The 15,566-nt window shown below is 37.5% G+C and overlaps 1 protein-coding gene across 7 annotated transcripts in view; it reads left to right on the forward strand.

Annotated features, from left to right (window-relative positions):
• LOC150103239 (adenylate cyclase type 2-like) overlaps nt 1-15,566 on the forward strand; it is a 457,038-nt gene that overhangs the window by 218,045 nt on the left and 223,427 nt on the right. For 6 of the 7 annotated variants that reach the window (XM_090397822.1, XM_090397825.1, XM_090397827.1 and 3 more), the window contains exons 10-11: nt 2,058-2,196; nt 8,275-8,382. The exons of the other annotated variant lie outside the window; for it this stretch is intronic. In XM_090397822.1, the coding sequence (XP_090253948.1) occupies nt 2,058-2,196; nt 8,275-8,382 (247 nt within the window). The remainder of the gene's footprint in view (nt 1-2,057; nt 2,197-8,274; nt 8,383-15,566) is intronic. 7 annotated transcript variants of the gene reach the window in all.

Below are 15,566 nucleotides of genomic sequence, written 5' to 3' on the forward strand. Positions count from 1 at the left end.
TTTCTAAAACTATTATTAGAAGACAACAACATTACCACCAGTGATATTAACATCAAAAGAGGAGTGAGACAAGGATGTGTGCTCTCACCACTCCTGTTCAACATATACGCAGAGGTAATCTTTAAAAAAGCATTGGAAGGATATCCAGAGGGAATCACAATAAATGGAAAGATTGTTAACAACCTACGATATGCAGATGATACCGTGCTCATTGCAGATAACATTATGGATCTCCAAAAACTCATTGACCGAGTATACATAGAAAGCCAAAGAATGGGAATAAATATAAACATCAACAAGACAAAATACATGATCATCAGCAAACATCCAGCCTCATCAATGAAACTGACACTCAATGGGAAAAATATTGATCAAGTGTCAAGATATAAATATCTTGGTTGTTGGCTTAATGAACGGTGGGATCCAGAAATAGATATAAAGACAAGGATTGAAGTTGCATGGCAGTCCTTCATGAAAATGAGAACACTATTCTGCAATAAAGACCTAAACATGGAAGTCAGATGCCGAATGCTGAAATGTTACGTGTGTTCTATTCTGCTCTATGGAGTTGAAACATGGACATTGAAGGTGACAACCATCAAGAAAATCGAAGCCTTTGAGATGTGGCTATACAGAAGAATGCTAAAGATATCATGGACAGAAAAAATTACCAATGAAGAGGTCTTAAAATCCATTGGCAAAGCTAAACATCTTGTACAAATAATCAAGAAACGAAAAACATCATATCTTGGCCACATCATGAGAAACAGCAAATACCAACTTCTACAAACTATTTTGGTAGGAAGAATTGATGGCAAAGGAACTAGAGGAAGAAAAAGAATATCATGGTTTGACAACATCAAGACATGGACAGGAAAGAGCAGTGCACAACTGCTCAGATTAGCACAAGACCGCAGTTTGTTCGCCAAGATGGTCGCTGACCTTCGATAGAAGATAGCACAATAAGAAGAAGATTATTAGAATTTCTGCTAACTCTGAAGATTTTTATCATTCATCTTCATTTAACTCTCTCAATGTGTTTACCACACACTCTGAAAATGCATTTCTCATCCACTATCCTCCAAACAGAATAAATTTACTTCTTACTCCTTTCCTCAGGCAATTATACAACTTTCTAAGAAGGCTTCTTGTTTTCTAATTGCTTTTTTCTCCCACTCTGTGAATATTTTTTTCTCTATTAATATAAAAACTCCATATCTACCAGGGATGCCTTTACCGTGTTCTCATGAAAATGTGGCATTTTGAATCCCATTTAAGACACAAATATCTTAATAACTACTATTTCATTTTAAAGGTTAGTTTGTTTTCCCATACAAGGGATGCCAGATTTTTCATCCCACAAAACAGACAACATGTTTTAAGAAGCACTTATGCTATAGAAACCAAAACATGTAACACATAGACAACACAAGAAGGTTCATTACTAATGTATATGAAAAAATGTATTAATTAAATTTTGTTATGAAATGTACACATCACTGCAGCTACAATGCAGTGATGTATGTTTCATGTCAGTGTAGGTGACAATTCAAGAAAGAGTAACGACAATGTATTTTACAAGCGAGATATAAATTTCATGCTAGAGTGGTACAGTATAATTAAAAAGACAAACCAGCCATAATAACATACGATAGTAAACATAATGCACTATTTGCATAGCCTTAGTTGCTTAAGACATAATTCAAACCCAACCTGTCCAGTAGGCTCTGTAACATTCCTTATATCTAATATTGTATTATCTTTGGCACACTTCCCTAGATCCAGAGAAAAAACACATCTTTAAATATTTTGACTATGAACTTGTTTTCATATTAATTGGAATATCAAAACAGCATTTCCAGAAATTGTTGGTTATAAGGAGTGACTATTTATATACATTATTTTGTTCATCTGTTTGATTAGTGAATTATCCAGTTTGTTAGAACTTTGTAATGAAATGTTTAATTGATTGGTTGCTAATCATGCCTCTAAAAATATAAGTAGGCATGTTTTTTTCAGAAGGGTTGAAACAACCAGAATTACTTCCAATTACATAGGCATGTTCATATCACAAAGGCTACTAAAGATCATTTGAAAGGAAATTTTCCTATTGAGCCTGGAGATGGACATTTGCGAGATGAATACTTAGCCAGCGAACAACTGGAGACGTTTATCATTATTCCATTTAAGACACAGGTAAACTAAACGTTTCTAATCATGTTTAAATTTTTTTTGTATTTGTGTTACAAACAGTAAATGAAATTAAGATGTAGCATATGCATTATTACCACACTTAAGCTTTTAATTGCATTATTCCCTTGAGTTTTGGAAGTCTTATAATAATGATAATTCAGACTTGCTATTAAATTAAATAACTAAGTAATCAACTGAAAATTCACATTTAGCAAAAGAGAGATTGTGATCTGATCTGATTTTCCTTTTCAGCCATATATTTCTGCACTCCAAAATGCAACACCTTGCACTTATTGATGTTAAAACTACAACCCACTATTTTGTCCAAGTGAAAAGTCTATTCAAATCTTCCCAAAGGGCTTTAACATCAGGTGCTAATCTACTGTCATGACTATCCACCAATGTTAATGTGCCATAATTATTCTTCATCTTGCTTGCATTATAGCAGAAAAATTCCCTTGAGTTAACCTTGGCCTAATCAGTCAATCTCCTCTCATACTGCAACTTTTCTTTCTTTACCATGCTAGTCACCTTTCTAGCCTGCACTTTATACTCTTCATGAATCTGATCACCACCAAGTCTTGTACCTCCTCCATAACATTTTCTTTTCCAGCACAGCTTGCTTGATTTCGCTGTTCATCTATTTCACTCCTACTCCATTTACTCGCTTAACCCTCAGTATGCAGTCATACATTGCTTTTGTCAGATACTGCCTTATGTCTTTCCATGCATTACAACATCTTTTCTGCTCAGCTCATCTACCCAACGTACCAATGCTAATTGTGACTACAGAGCCTCCTATAATCACCTGCTTTATATTTCCACGTGTATCTATTGTTGGCAGTGATCTTTTCTTGTTTCATCACTTCCCAAAGAAGTACCTCATGATCACTCTCACCAATCGATGACAGTGTCAACACTTCATTAACAACTACATCTTGTGAAGTTATCACCAAATCCAAAACATTAAACCCTCTAGTTGCTTCAATTACATGCTGCTTAAGATACTTATCGCTCAGAAATTCCACAAGCTCACTCTCTTTGTTCCCATACACTATCTCCTCCTCCTTCCGGTCTATATTCTTGTAATTAAAGTTTTCCATCAGGATCACCTTCTTTTTATATGCCCAACTAATTTGTCTAAACATTTTACAATCAGTATTCTCTGCATTCCCTGGCCTATGACAGCATCCTGTCAGATATACTAACCTGTTTATTTCAACTTCACACCACATGGATTCAAAATCTGTTCATACACTACCAACTTCCACACTTTGCCCACAATTCCTCTGCAATCATTAACAACCCCCCCCCTTCCTCTTTTCACATCTCTATCCTTCCAGAAAATTATACATCCTTCTGATTATATTCCCGACATCACATCCTCCTCATACAACCAAGATTAACTTATTCCAATTATTTTTGTGCATACTGTCTCAATTAATACAACAAACTCATCTCACTTGTTTCGAATACTCCTTGTATTTGTGTATAAATATAACAGTCCCTCTATGTTTGAGGCCATTCTACCAACATTCTTTATTCTGGCTGCTATACTACACCTCTCTCTCTCTCTCTCTCTTCGGTTTGACCACTCCTGTTTCCCTGATCCTGACTGTGATTTTCATTCCTACCTGTCTCATCCTCACCTTTATGCATTCATTCATCTTGCATTGCTGCAACTACATCTTCAACCTCAAATCCATCTTTCTCCTACCATACAATCTGTTGATTTGTGCTGTCCTGTTTCACAGGTTGACTCTGATCATTTGCTACCTTAATTTCTTGACTCTGTGCCTTCTCAGAAAACAGTAGCCTTTCAAATGCAAATGGATCCAAATGTAATCCATCAGCTTTATACCAATCCAACTTCCCTTCAAATTCATCCACAGATTTACAAATTGAACCCCCCTTTTGTCTCACACAACTCAGCCATCTTACTATTCATTATCTCTGCTCTCCTTCTCAATTCACTGTTATTATATCTTGGCAACACACATATGACTTTCCCAACAACACTATTCTTTTTTTACCTGCTGCAACAACAAGTTTCTGTCAACATTCTTTTTCTCTCCAACCAAGTCATTTGTGCCCACGCTACCACTAATTTTAATACCCAGTATTTCCTTTTCTGCAGAATTGCAAATCTTTGAAAATAAAATCTTTAGAAAAGTCTTTGGACCTGTCAAGGATACAACAGGTGAATGAAGAAGAAGACATAATCAGAAAACTATTTTAATTTTATAGATTTATAGATTTCCACTACTAACTGATGAAGTCTGAGATGGCTTGGACATGTGGAAAGAATGGGTGAGGGAAAACAAGTATTCAAGATGAGGCTTGATAGAAAGCATCCTAGTCAAAGAAGAGTACAGCGATGTTGCAAAGATAGAATCCAAGAAGACTTAGCTGTGGTGAGAATTCTAGATTGAACTGGAAGAACTCAAGGCAGAAAAGAGCGGAAGAAAGTGAATTCATCCATGAAAGGTTGAAATCATGTAGTTAACTTATGCAATGGAGCTTTTTTTTTTCATATCACTTCAGGCCTTCATTTTACCGGGGTCTCACACTGATTGAGGAAATTCGTCTATCACCTAAAGACATTTGTAAATACCTGCATCCATAGTGAATTCAAGCCCATTTTTTTGTTAGTTGGAGAGTGGAGAACTTCAGAAACATTTTCTGACATAGTGAGAGTTGAGTTTATGAAAACTAGGTTATCAAATGGAAATGTATTATGGATGTGCTATGCATGCATAATAATTCCTTAAGATACGGGAATTGTGGGAATTGTATTATACGGGAATTGTGGTTAATGAAATGGAGGTGAGTAGTCTATTGCATAACCTCAATGTTAATACATATGTGGGATTGGATGGTATACCAGCTCGTGTTGTACGAGAAGCAGCTAAAGAATTGTCAGTACCCTTGACCATTTTGTTTAATTTGAGTCTCGGGTCTGGGTTAGTCCCGAGCGGGTGGAAAGAGGGGAAAATAGTTCCACTGCATAAAGGTGGTTCCAAGACTGCTGTTGTAAATTACCAACCGATTAGCATATCAGGAATCATTGTCAAGGTCTTAGAGAAATTAGTTAAGAAAAGAATACAGGATTGGATAGATGAAAATGGGATATTGTATGGGGGACAACATGGTTTTGTGAAGGGTAGATCATGCCTCAGTAACTTGCTCACGTTTTATAACACAGTGACGGCTGAACTGGACACGGGTAATGGGTTTACAGTGATACTACTGGACCTTGCCAAGGCCTTTGATAGAATACCACATGGAACCCTAATCAGTAAATGGAGCAGATGGGTATAGATATAGGGTTGGTGAGATGGATAGGAGGGTGGTTGAAGGAGAGATATCAAAGAGTGGTTTATTCAGCAGTGGAGTCTAAAAGACGTCTTGTGACTAGTGGAGTGCCACAGGGCTCTGTTCTTGGACCACTGCTTTTCAATTTGTTCATCAATGATATTGGAAAGGATCTGAGAGGAAGTGTTCACTTGTTTGCTGATGATGCAAAGTTGGGTAGAGCAATTGTGAGTGCACAGGATGTCAAAATTTTACAGGATAGTTTGGAGGACTGGGCTAGGAAAAATGGATGTCAATTTAATGTGGCAAAGTGTAAGGTTATGCACTTTGGGGTGAAAAGAATAGCAGCAGTATATCGCATTGGTGGAACCATACTCCAGGAGATTGATGAGGCCAGGGATTTGGGAGTGTTGGTGGATAGGGAGTTGAAGTTTAGGGGGCACATTGCAAAAGTGACTAAAACAGCTCACCAAATCACTTGGCTTCTGAAAAATACTTTAACATGCAGAGACGAACAAGTTGTTGTTCCTCTGTATCGAGCCTTGATAAGACCCCATCTGGACTTCTATGCCCAGCTATGGGCACCAGGGTTTCTTCGTGATGGGGAGGAAGTGGAGAGGGTCCAGAGACGAGTGACCAAGATGATAGCAGGTCTGTGGAATGAACCTTATGAGAATAGGTTGAAGATTTGTGGGTTGCAGAAATTGGACGATAGGCAAAGGAGGGGTGATATGATTGAGACATTCAAATTACTGAAGGGTTTTTATAAGATTGATCCAGAAGATATTTTTGAAAATACGACTGGTGGTGGGAGGACTAGGGGCCATGCATGGAAGCTGGACAAGAGCGTGGTTGACAAGGGTGTTAGAGCTAGGTTCTTTACTTGGAGAGTGGTAAATGAGTGGAATAAGCTTCCAGAGTCTGTTGTGGGTGCTACGACCGTGAATGAGTTCAAGGCAAGGTATGATAGATACTGTGTGAATGTTGAATAGTTGTTCTTGACATGATGTTAGGGCCTCCCTCGATGAGTCTGTCGACTCCTTGGAGTTTCCCGGAACAATAATAATAATAATATGTGTTACTTTATATGATTTCATGTTCATTGCATATTAAAAATGCTGTTAATTAGAGCATCCCAGAATACTGTATGTGGAGTTATACTGGAGGAAGCAAGGGATCTTTTGTTGATTGTAGATAGAAATTTGAAATTCAGAAGACATATTGTGAAGGGTTTTGGGAAGAATTGTGAAGACATCTCAGAGAATTGCTGCAATATTGAGGAGGACACATTGACTATGAGAGATAAAAGTGTGTTAGTTCCATTGCTGAATTTCTGTCCTTAGATCTGATCTGTGGAATGTGAAGAGGATGAGGCAACCTTGGAGAAAGTTCAGGGATAGATAACAAAAATGATATCAGGACTGTAGAATTTGATTATGAGGATAGACTGAGGGCAGCAGACTGTAGAGTTTTGGTGGATAGATGACAAATGGGAGAGGATGTTATTTAGACATTTAAGCTGTTGAAAGGTTATTGTATTAACACTGAGGAGATTTTTCATATGGTTGAATGAGAAGAAGAAACAAGGACAGAACAAAGGGCCATCCCTGGAAGTTACAAAAGGAAGTTGTGAGTAAAAGGGTAAAAAATAAGTTTTTTCATGGAGAGTGGTAGGATCCCTGCATGAAATTCATTGCCTGAGAGTGTGGTGAAAGTGCAAACAGTAAATGAGTTTAAGGGGGTGGTATAATAGATTTTGTCTTGACTAGTGTTGACCTTCTATTCTGATAAATAAGCAGAAATATTTACTGTCTATTTGTCTGTCGACTATTGTTTTATGAATGTTATTTTTTCAACTTTATCATCTGATATATTTTACAAAACAAATATGTAATTTATCATAAGAAATATTTTCCTGTTATCATATATCTTAATGGAGTTATTCACAGAATTTCAAAAATCAGTACTTTAGTTGTGGGTCTGACTTAATTCATGATAATTCACTATTACAGCATAAGTGAAAATGATACGAAAATGTGACGAAAACTCTATCAACGTCCACTGACCCTACTTAATCTTCGAGTGTTGGATGCTCCATAACATAAAAATTAGGTAACGATTCCAACCAATAGGCAATTGGTTGGAATCGTTAGAAACACCTCAAAGGCAGAAACACCAAGTCCACATATAGACCTACACGTATCCCGAAATGTTCCGATGACGATAGCACGATTGAAATGACTCGCACTGCCGTTAATGCTCTCCCCAGCCCCTGTTTTCCCATAAACCCTTTCCCTTCCCCAAAGAAGTGCCCTTAAATATATATATATATATATATATATTATTTAAAAAAAAAAAAAAAACTCTTGTTTTCAAATTAATTTTCCACCTGCCCCCGCCATGTGTCCTACCCCCCCCCTTTAACAGCCTAACAGCAAAAGTATGCAGCACGAAGACAACTTAACATCCAAACAAGGTATGTGCAAGATTTTTTCCTCTACTAGTCTGCATATATTTGTCTTTAAAATACACCTATAATGCCCTAAGAATTCTTAAGTAAAAAGTCAATGTTTTTAAAATAAGGGATATTCCTAAACGAAAACAGGCAAAAATAGCCGTAAAAATAATAGTTTTTAAGAGGAGTAACATGGGAATTTTCCCAGAAATAATACCTATAAGTGAAAACTTTTTCAATATCTTACAATAACATTTAAAAAATGCCTGTAAAGATACTAACATTGATTTACTTTTTTTCTTTTTGTTCAGAAAAGAAGAGATTCACTTTATCATTCTGTAACTGATAGCAAGAAAGTTTCAAGTAACACACATCACCAGTCTTTCTACACATCTCGTAAGGCTCATCAGATAATAAAGGTAAATGGTGATACAGTTGACTTTCACTACAGTAAACTTATTGGAATGAAGGAATACTTTGTTACAGTTGATGGTTGGATAAAGTCAATTTCATTTAGTATGGCATTGTGATAGGAACTTTGGCCAGAATTTTTGGTAGTTTGCTACCAAAAATCCTGCACTATAGCAGTGTTTGTTATAGTGAGAGTTGACTGTACTGTAGTTTCAAATTTGCATAATCACATTTTATATTTGTTGAAAGTTTTTTCACTTGGTTATACAAGGTGAGGTCTGTAAAGCTCTGATAAATACCTAGAACAAAAATGAATTAATTTTATGTATTCTTATATATCCTAAAAGAACAAGAGCATATATATCTTCACAACTGAGTCCAGTTGTGGCTGTTTGTATATAAAAGATAATGACTTCACATCAATTGCCTTAGTATCCCATAAAACAAAGCACACCTCTTTTCAAATATGTATAATGCTATGCTATAATAGTCCAGTGGAGTATTATATATGTATAATACTCCACTGGACTCAGTGTTATCTGATGGACAACATCAGATAACACTGAGTCCAGTGGAGTCTAGAGGGGATAATGCTGGGTATAGAAACAGTGGCATTTTTATGTTTTACACCAATGCCAGGAGAATCCGGGATAAAGGAGAGGAATTGATGATGCTGATAGCATCGGCCTGGCAAAAGATTATTGGGATCACTGAGATGTGGTTAATAGAAGAGGATATAATAACAGGAATAGAAGTAGCAGGGCACAGCATTTTTTGGCAGGATAGAAAGGGAAAGCATGGTGGTGAAGTACTGCTTATGATAAGTGATGACTTATGTCCTCTAAGAGTGGAGGCTTTGGAAGGCAGTGACACTAATGATTTTGAAAGCACATGGTATGAGGTAGAGGTGGGCAGAACAGGATATTTAGTGGGGTGTTTCTACAGACCAAAGAGCACATAGGGTGGGGACCAACCAGGAGATGTTTAGACCATTGAGCTTGGCAAGTGGAAGAAGAATGATTGTTATGGGAGATTTTAACTACAGCAGTATAAATTGGGGAGAGGAAGATGCACGTAGCAAAAAAGGAATGGAATTTCTAGAATTCTTGAGGGACAAATGTCTTAGGCAACATGTAATAGAGGGAACAAGAGGTTCAAGAGTTTTGGATTTGGTCGTAGCATCAGAAGAGTTGATAATAACTGAGATGACATCTCTTCCACCAGTTGGAGAGAGTGACCATGTGGTTTTCACTTGGAAGATGAATAGACCTGCAGGAGTATCAATGAGAGAATTATAGGGAATTATAAGGCAAGGGATTATAATAGTCTTAAACAACTGGGGGAAGTTTCGTGGAGTGAGGAATTGGAGGGACAGGATATCATTAATGCTTAGGAAATTGGGAAGGAATATTTGTTAGCAGCAATAGTAAGCTGTATTCCATGAGTGAAGATGAGGACACAATAGGGAGTAAAGTGGATGACAAACAATATTAAACAGGAACTGCATGTGAAAAAGAGGCTATGGAAGAGATATAAATAGACAGATGAAGAGCAGATGCATGAAGAATATAGACACAGGCCATTAAAGTGACTAGTATAGTAAGGAAAGTGAAACTATACTAGTCACTTTTCTGGCCTGTGTCTTATATTTTTCATGCATCATCTGCTCTTCACCTGTCTCCTTATATCTCTTCCACAGCCTCTTTTTCGCATGTGGTTCCTGTTGTTTGTCATCCACTTTACTCCAAATTGTCTCCTCTTCTTCACTCGTGGAATACAGCTTATTATTGCTGCTAACAAATATTCCTTCACAATTTCCCAAGCACTAAAGATATCCCATCCTTCCAATTCCTCCCTTCATCAAACTTCCCCTAGTTGATGTCTCAGACTATTATAATCACCTGCCTTATAATTCCACATACATTCCAGTCTCTTTGATACTCCTGCATGTCTATTCCTCTTCCAAGTCAAGACCACATGGTCACTCTCTCCAACTGATGGGAGAGATGTCATCTCAGTTATTATCAACTCTTCTGAAGCTATGACCAAATCCAAAACTCTTGAACCTCTTGTTCCCTCTATTACATGTTACCTAAGATATTTGTCCCTGTAATATGTGAACAGATTGGCCTTAAGGTAAAAAGAAAATCCTAGGGAATTTTTTAGCTATGTGGCTAGTAGGAGGAGAAATGACTGTGGAAGAATGACATTGTGGGATAAAAATGGGAATAGAGTGACTGATGCAGAGAACATAGTGGAATTGTTCAATGAATACTTTATTGGAGTATTTCATCCTGGGGGAGTACATTTTAACACTAGAGGAATAGGGCAGGTTCAAGGTTTAGAGGTGCAGGAGAAGAGTGTATTCCAGATGCTGAGTACTCTAGATATCAGTAAAGCTGTGGGACTGGATGGTATTACACCACAAGTTTTGAGAGAATGTGCTAAAGAACTGACAGCTCCTTTGACCTGGCTTTTCAATGAAAGTCTGGCTATGGGAAAGGTGCCCAGGGAATGGAAGGAAGGTAAGATAGTTCCATTGCATAAGGGTGGTAGAAGACTGGAAGTGTCTAATTATAGGTTGGAGAAATTAGTGAGGGACTGTATACAGCATTGGGCAGATGAGGGTAATGTTATCTGTGAGAGTCAACATGGATTTGTGAAGGGGCACTCTTGTTTTAGTTATATGCTAGCCTTTTATAATGAAGTTACAAGAAAAGTAGATGAGGGAAAGGCATATACTGCTATTTCCTTGGATTTAGCGTAGACATTTGACAGGGTGCCACATGATAAGCTGATATTTAAGTTGCAGCACATGGGTCTGGATGTCAGGTTGGTGAACTGGATTCAGGATTGGCTGTCTGATACGTATCAGAGAGTTGCGTATGATGGGGCAGTTTCAAGGAGACAGAGGGTTACATAGGGCTCAGTACTGGGACCTATACTGTTTAACCTTTATATCAATGACATTGTCAGTGGATTGCAAGGGGATATTCAGTTGTTTGCGGATGATGTGAATCTGGGAAGGGTTATTAGTAATAGTGGTAGCCCTTCAAGAGGATTTGAATAAGCTATACAGATGGGCAAATGAATGGAGATATCGGTTTCATGATGCAGCAAAATGTAAGTCTTGAGGTTTGGGACACATCGATGAGATGCTGCATACTCTATTGGTGATTTTAAATTATGTTTTATTTTTACAAATTTCTACAATTGTTTCTTTTGAACTTTAATAGTGTAATATCATATAATCCAGTTGTGATGAGACACGAGCAAATATATATATATACACATCATTTATGTGCATGTATTAGCTCATGATTCATGATTCAAAATGTGAATGGCATCATTAATTTGATTCACGTTTTGAATGTAGTTAACGGTCTCTCTCTCTGATGATATTCTTGTAACGGATGAAACTTACTAGAGTTTTTGAATAAAATTCTATATAATTTTTGTTACATATGCCCTTCCTGAGGAAGGAGTATCCTAGGTTTGATTTCCATCAGCGACATGAGGAGCTTAAGGATCTTCCTCAGCCATAGCCAAGTCAGCCAGTCTTAAGTGTGGACAGCAGGGTTTTTCCCACAAGTTTATCTGGGGTTTTTCATCCAGCAAGCAGGCAAACCGGCCCCGTGAACACATAGGGTACAGTCAGAGGATACAGTACGGTAAAGGAAGTCAACGGGAAACCACCTTGCTAATAGTAATTTCCCTTGATGGTGGCATATATATACTGCCCCTAAACAGCTAAAAGTCTGTAACCACCCACAATAACAACATATGTCAGCCATGAAAGTTATTTTAATTATTAAAATTTAATTGATGCTGTTTACAATTTTCGCTCATATAAAAGTTGTAAACATATAAGATTTTAATACTAAAATATACAGCATATATGGGCTCCTTCAGAGTCCATGTCTTTTATTTAGTGCAATCCAAGGCATTTATTTGGCCAAAGGTTTATTCTCATAAACTCTCTCTCATAAAATTTCCAACTTTTATGTTTCTTTCATTTGGCTATATATAATGCATGGATGTCAAAATCCTCATTGTATGCCTTAAAATCTAGCCAAATTGAAATCTCTTAGGCTTTATATTTTGGTATTATATTTATGTGCCTATCATGAGTTTATTATTACGGGTATCTCCATGGAGTCAGTAGACTCATCTCGGGTGACCCAAACTATCAAAACAATATCTATCATATCTGTTCTTGAATTCATTTACAGACGAAGAACTCACAACTAAGCGAGGCAATGCATTCCACTCATTCACCACCCTCCAGGCAAAAAACCTTGTTCTCAGACCCTTGTTAACCACACTTTTCCTTAATTTCCAGGAATGACCTCTTGTTCTTCCATCACTATCACATCGCTGAAACATTTCCCCTGCATCAATCTTATAAAAACCTTTTAATAATTTAAATGTTTCTATCATATCCCCCTCTTCTCTGCCTATCCACCAACCTCTGCAATCCAAAATCTCTCAATCTATCAATGTAGGGAGAACTTAGTCATTCTCCTCTGAATCCTCTCCACAACCTCCACATCTCCAAGGAATTCAGGTGACCAGACCTGAGCACAGTAATCGAAATGTGGAAGTATCAACGTTTTATAAAGGGGAATAATAACCTCTTTATCTCTGGATGTTAGTGTGTTCCTCAATAACCAAGTAATCCTATGTGCAATCTGGGACACCTTAGCAATGTGTCCCCTGAACTTCATCTCCCTATCCACCAACACCCCTAGCCTCATCAATCTCTTGGGGTACCGTTCCATCAGTGTAGTACACATGTGGTAATTTTTTAATCCCAAAATGCATAACTTTCCACTTTTCCACATTGAACTGACATCCATTATCTTTTGCCCATTTTGCCAACTTATTTAAATCATCCTGCAAACTCTCAACATCAGCCGATTTTTTATTGCGCTACCCAATTTGCATCATCAGCAAACAACTGAATATCTCCCTTTAAGCCATTTCCTATATCATTTATGTACAAGTTAAACAACAATGGCCCAAGCACAGAGCCATGAGGCACACTACTGGTCACCTGCCTCATCCTGGACTCTGCTTCCTCCATACACCACCTTCTGGTATCTCTCCCTGAGCCATTCTCCTATCCATATCACCAGTTTAGTATCCATCCCTATCTGCTCTAATTTGCGCAAAAGTATTCCATGGGGTATCAAAAGCCTTAGCGAAATTAGAAGTACCACTGTGTAGCCATTTCCTTGTCCAACTCAGATGTCATTCTATTATAAAAAGTTAATAAATTGCTAAGGCAGGATCGACCTTTAACAAAACCATGTTGGTCCCCCTATTGAGTATCATATCCTGATCCACCCATTCCTGAATTTTCTTTAACTAACTTTTCTAATACTTTTACCACCACTCCCGAGATAGTGATTGGTCTGTAATTAACAACTTCAGTTTTAGAGCCACTTTTATGCAAAGAAACTACTTTGCCTTCCTTTCGCTCCCTAGGGACAATACCAGAGTTCAAACTCAAGTTAAATAACCAAGTAAGAGGCATTGACCATTCCTTTGCACATTCATGCAACACCCGAGCTGATATTCATCTAAACCTACAGCAGTGTTTGCATTTAAATTTTGCAATGTACTAAACACCTCTGATTTCTTAACTTCAATTCTCACATTAGTTATTGCTACGTGTACAGAGATATCCTCACTTGGGTGATAGACTTTTGAAAAGTGATCACTCAGTAACTGTACCATTCCATCTGAATTTGTCACCTCAATACCATCAGCACCCTCTAAAGTTATCCTTTCGAAGTCATTCTTCCTTTTACTTGCTACATAGCAGAAGAACTCTTTGGGATTACCCTTGATCTCCTTGGCTAAGGTCTTCTCATAATCTGATTTAGCTTTTCTTACTATGCTGGTAACCATCCTAACTTGAGCCTTGTACTGTTCATGGGTGTACTGATCACCTTGTAAATTCTCCATAACATTTTCTTTTTTTGCAGATCAAACTTGATACTACTACTCATCCATCTAACACCTACCTTGTTTGTCTTCCTGACCATGGGTGGGATACAATTTGATATTGCCTTCTTCAGATGCCTTCTTCATTAAGATGTTAGCAGTGATATCGAATAAATTCGATATCACTGCTGACATCTTTCCCCCTGCAATATGTTCTGTCATGGGATGGCTGCAAGCTCACTCCGAAGCTTGGAAGGTCACAAATTTTGTGATCTCACAAATCAATACCACATGATCACTCTCACCAATTGGAGGTAATGAGGACATCTTACTTACACATATATCCTCTGAACCAATGACTAGGTCCAACACTCTCACACCACGTGTCCCTTCAGTTATGTGCTGTTTCACGTAATTATCTCGTAGAAGATGTATGAATTCCATTTCCTTTTTGCTACGTGATATTTCTTCCTTCCAGTCGATATCACCATAATTAAAATCTCTCATAATAATCACTAACCCTGCACTCATTGCACTAATTTGCTGATGCATGAATTCGATATCACCCCCTGTACCCAAATATACAGCAGCAACCAGCTGTATATTTGGTTGCGTTGGTCACTCTTTCACACCAGACCGCGTTAAATGAACTATCTATCATTCACTTGTCTATCATCTTGATATACTGCTTTCTTTGGCTGCATCTCATCAGCTATCATCAACAGTATTCCTCCACCACCCCCGTTTTATCTTCTCTATCCTCCCTGAAAATACTGTACCCATCAGATTCAATTTCAGTGACCACATCTTCTGCTGACAGCCAAGTTTCACTAATGCCTACAACTTTTGGTGAGATTCCACTGACTAATGCCAAAAAAATTCTTCCCTCTTATTTTGAATGCTTCTTGCATTAGTATACAAAAATTACAGATTCCCTTTAGTTCTTTTACCAGCTTTAGAACTGATATTCATGTCACTAATTTCAGTAGTCCCATGCCAATTTTTATCCACTCTATTCTGTAATTTATTCTGCGAATAAGGATCAACAATTATACAATCAGTGCTAAAGTTTTTCTCTCTTTCTTACACTCAACCTTTTCAATTTTAGTTTCCCTTCCCAATTACTTCATCTTGTTCAGAAAACAGTAACTTCTTCAATCACTTATGACCTTCCATGTTCAGATGCAACCCATCTCTTGCATACAGCTGTCTTTTGCCTTCAAACACATTCCAGACATCA

Source organism: Typopeltis vanoorti, chromosome 9 (genome assembly GCF_054136105.1).
Source record: "Typopeltis vanoorti isolate ZY-2024b chromosome 9, IOZ_Tvanoo_1.0, whole genome shotgun sequence".
Taxonomy (NCBI): domain Eukaryota; kingdom Metazoa; phylum Arthropoda; class Arachnida; order Uropygi; family Thelyphonidae; genus Typopeltis; species Typopeltis vanoorti.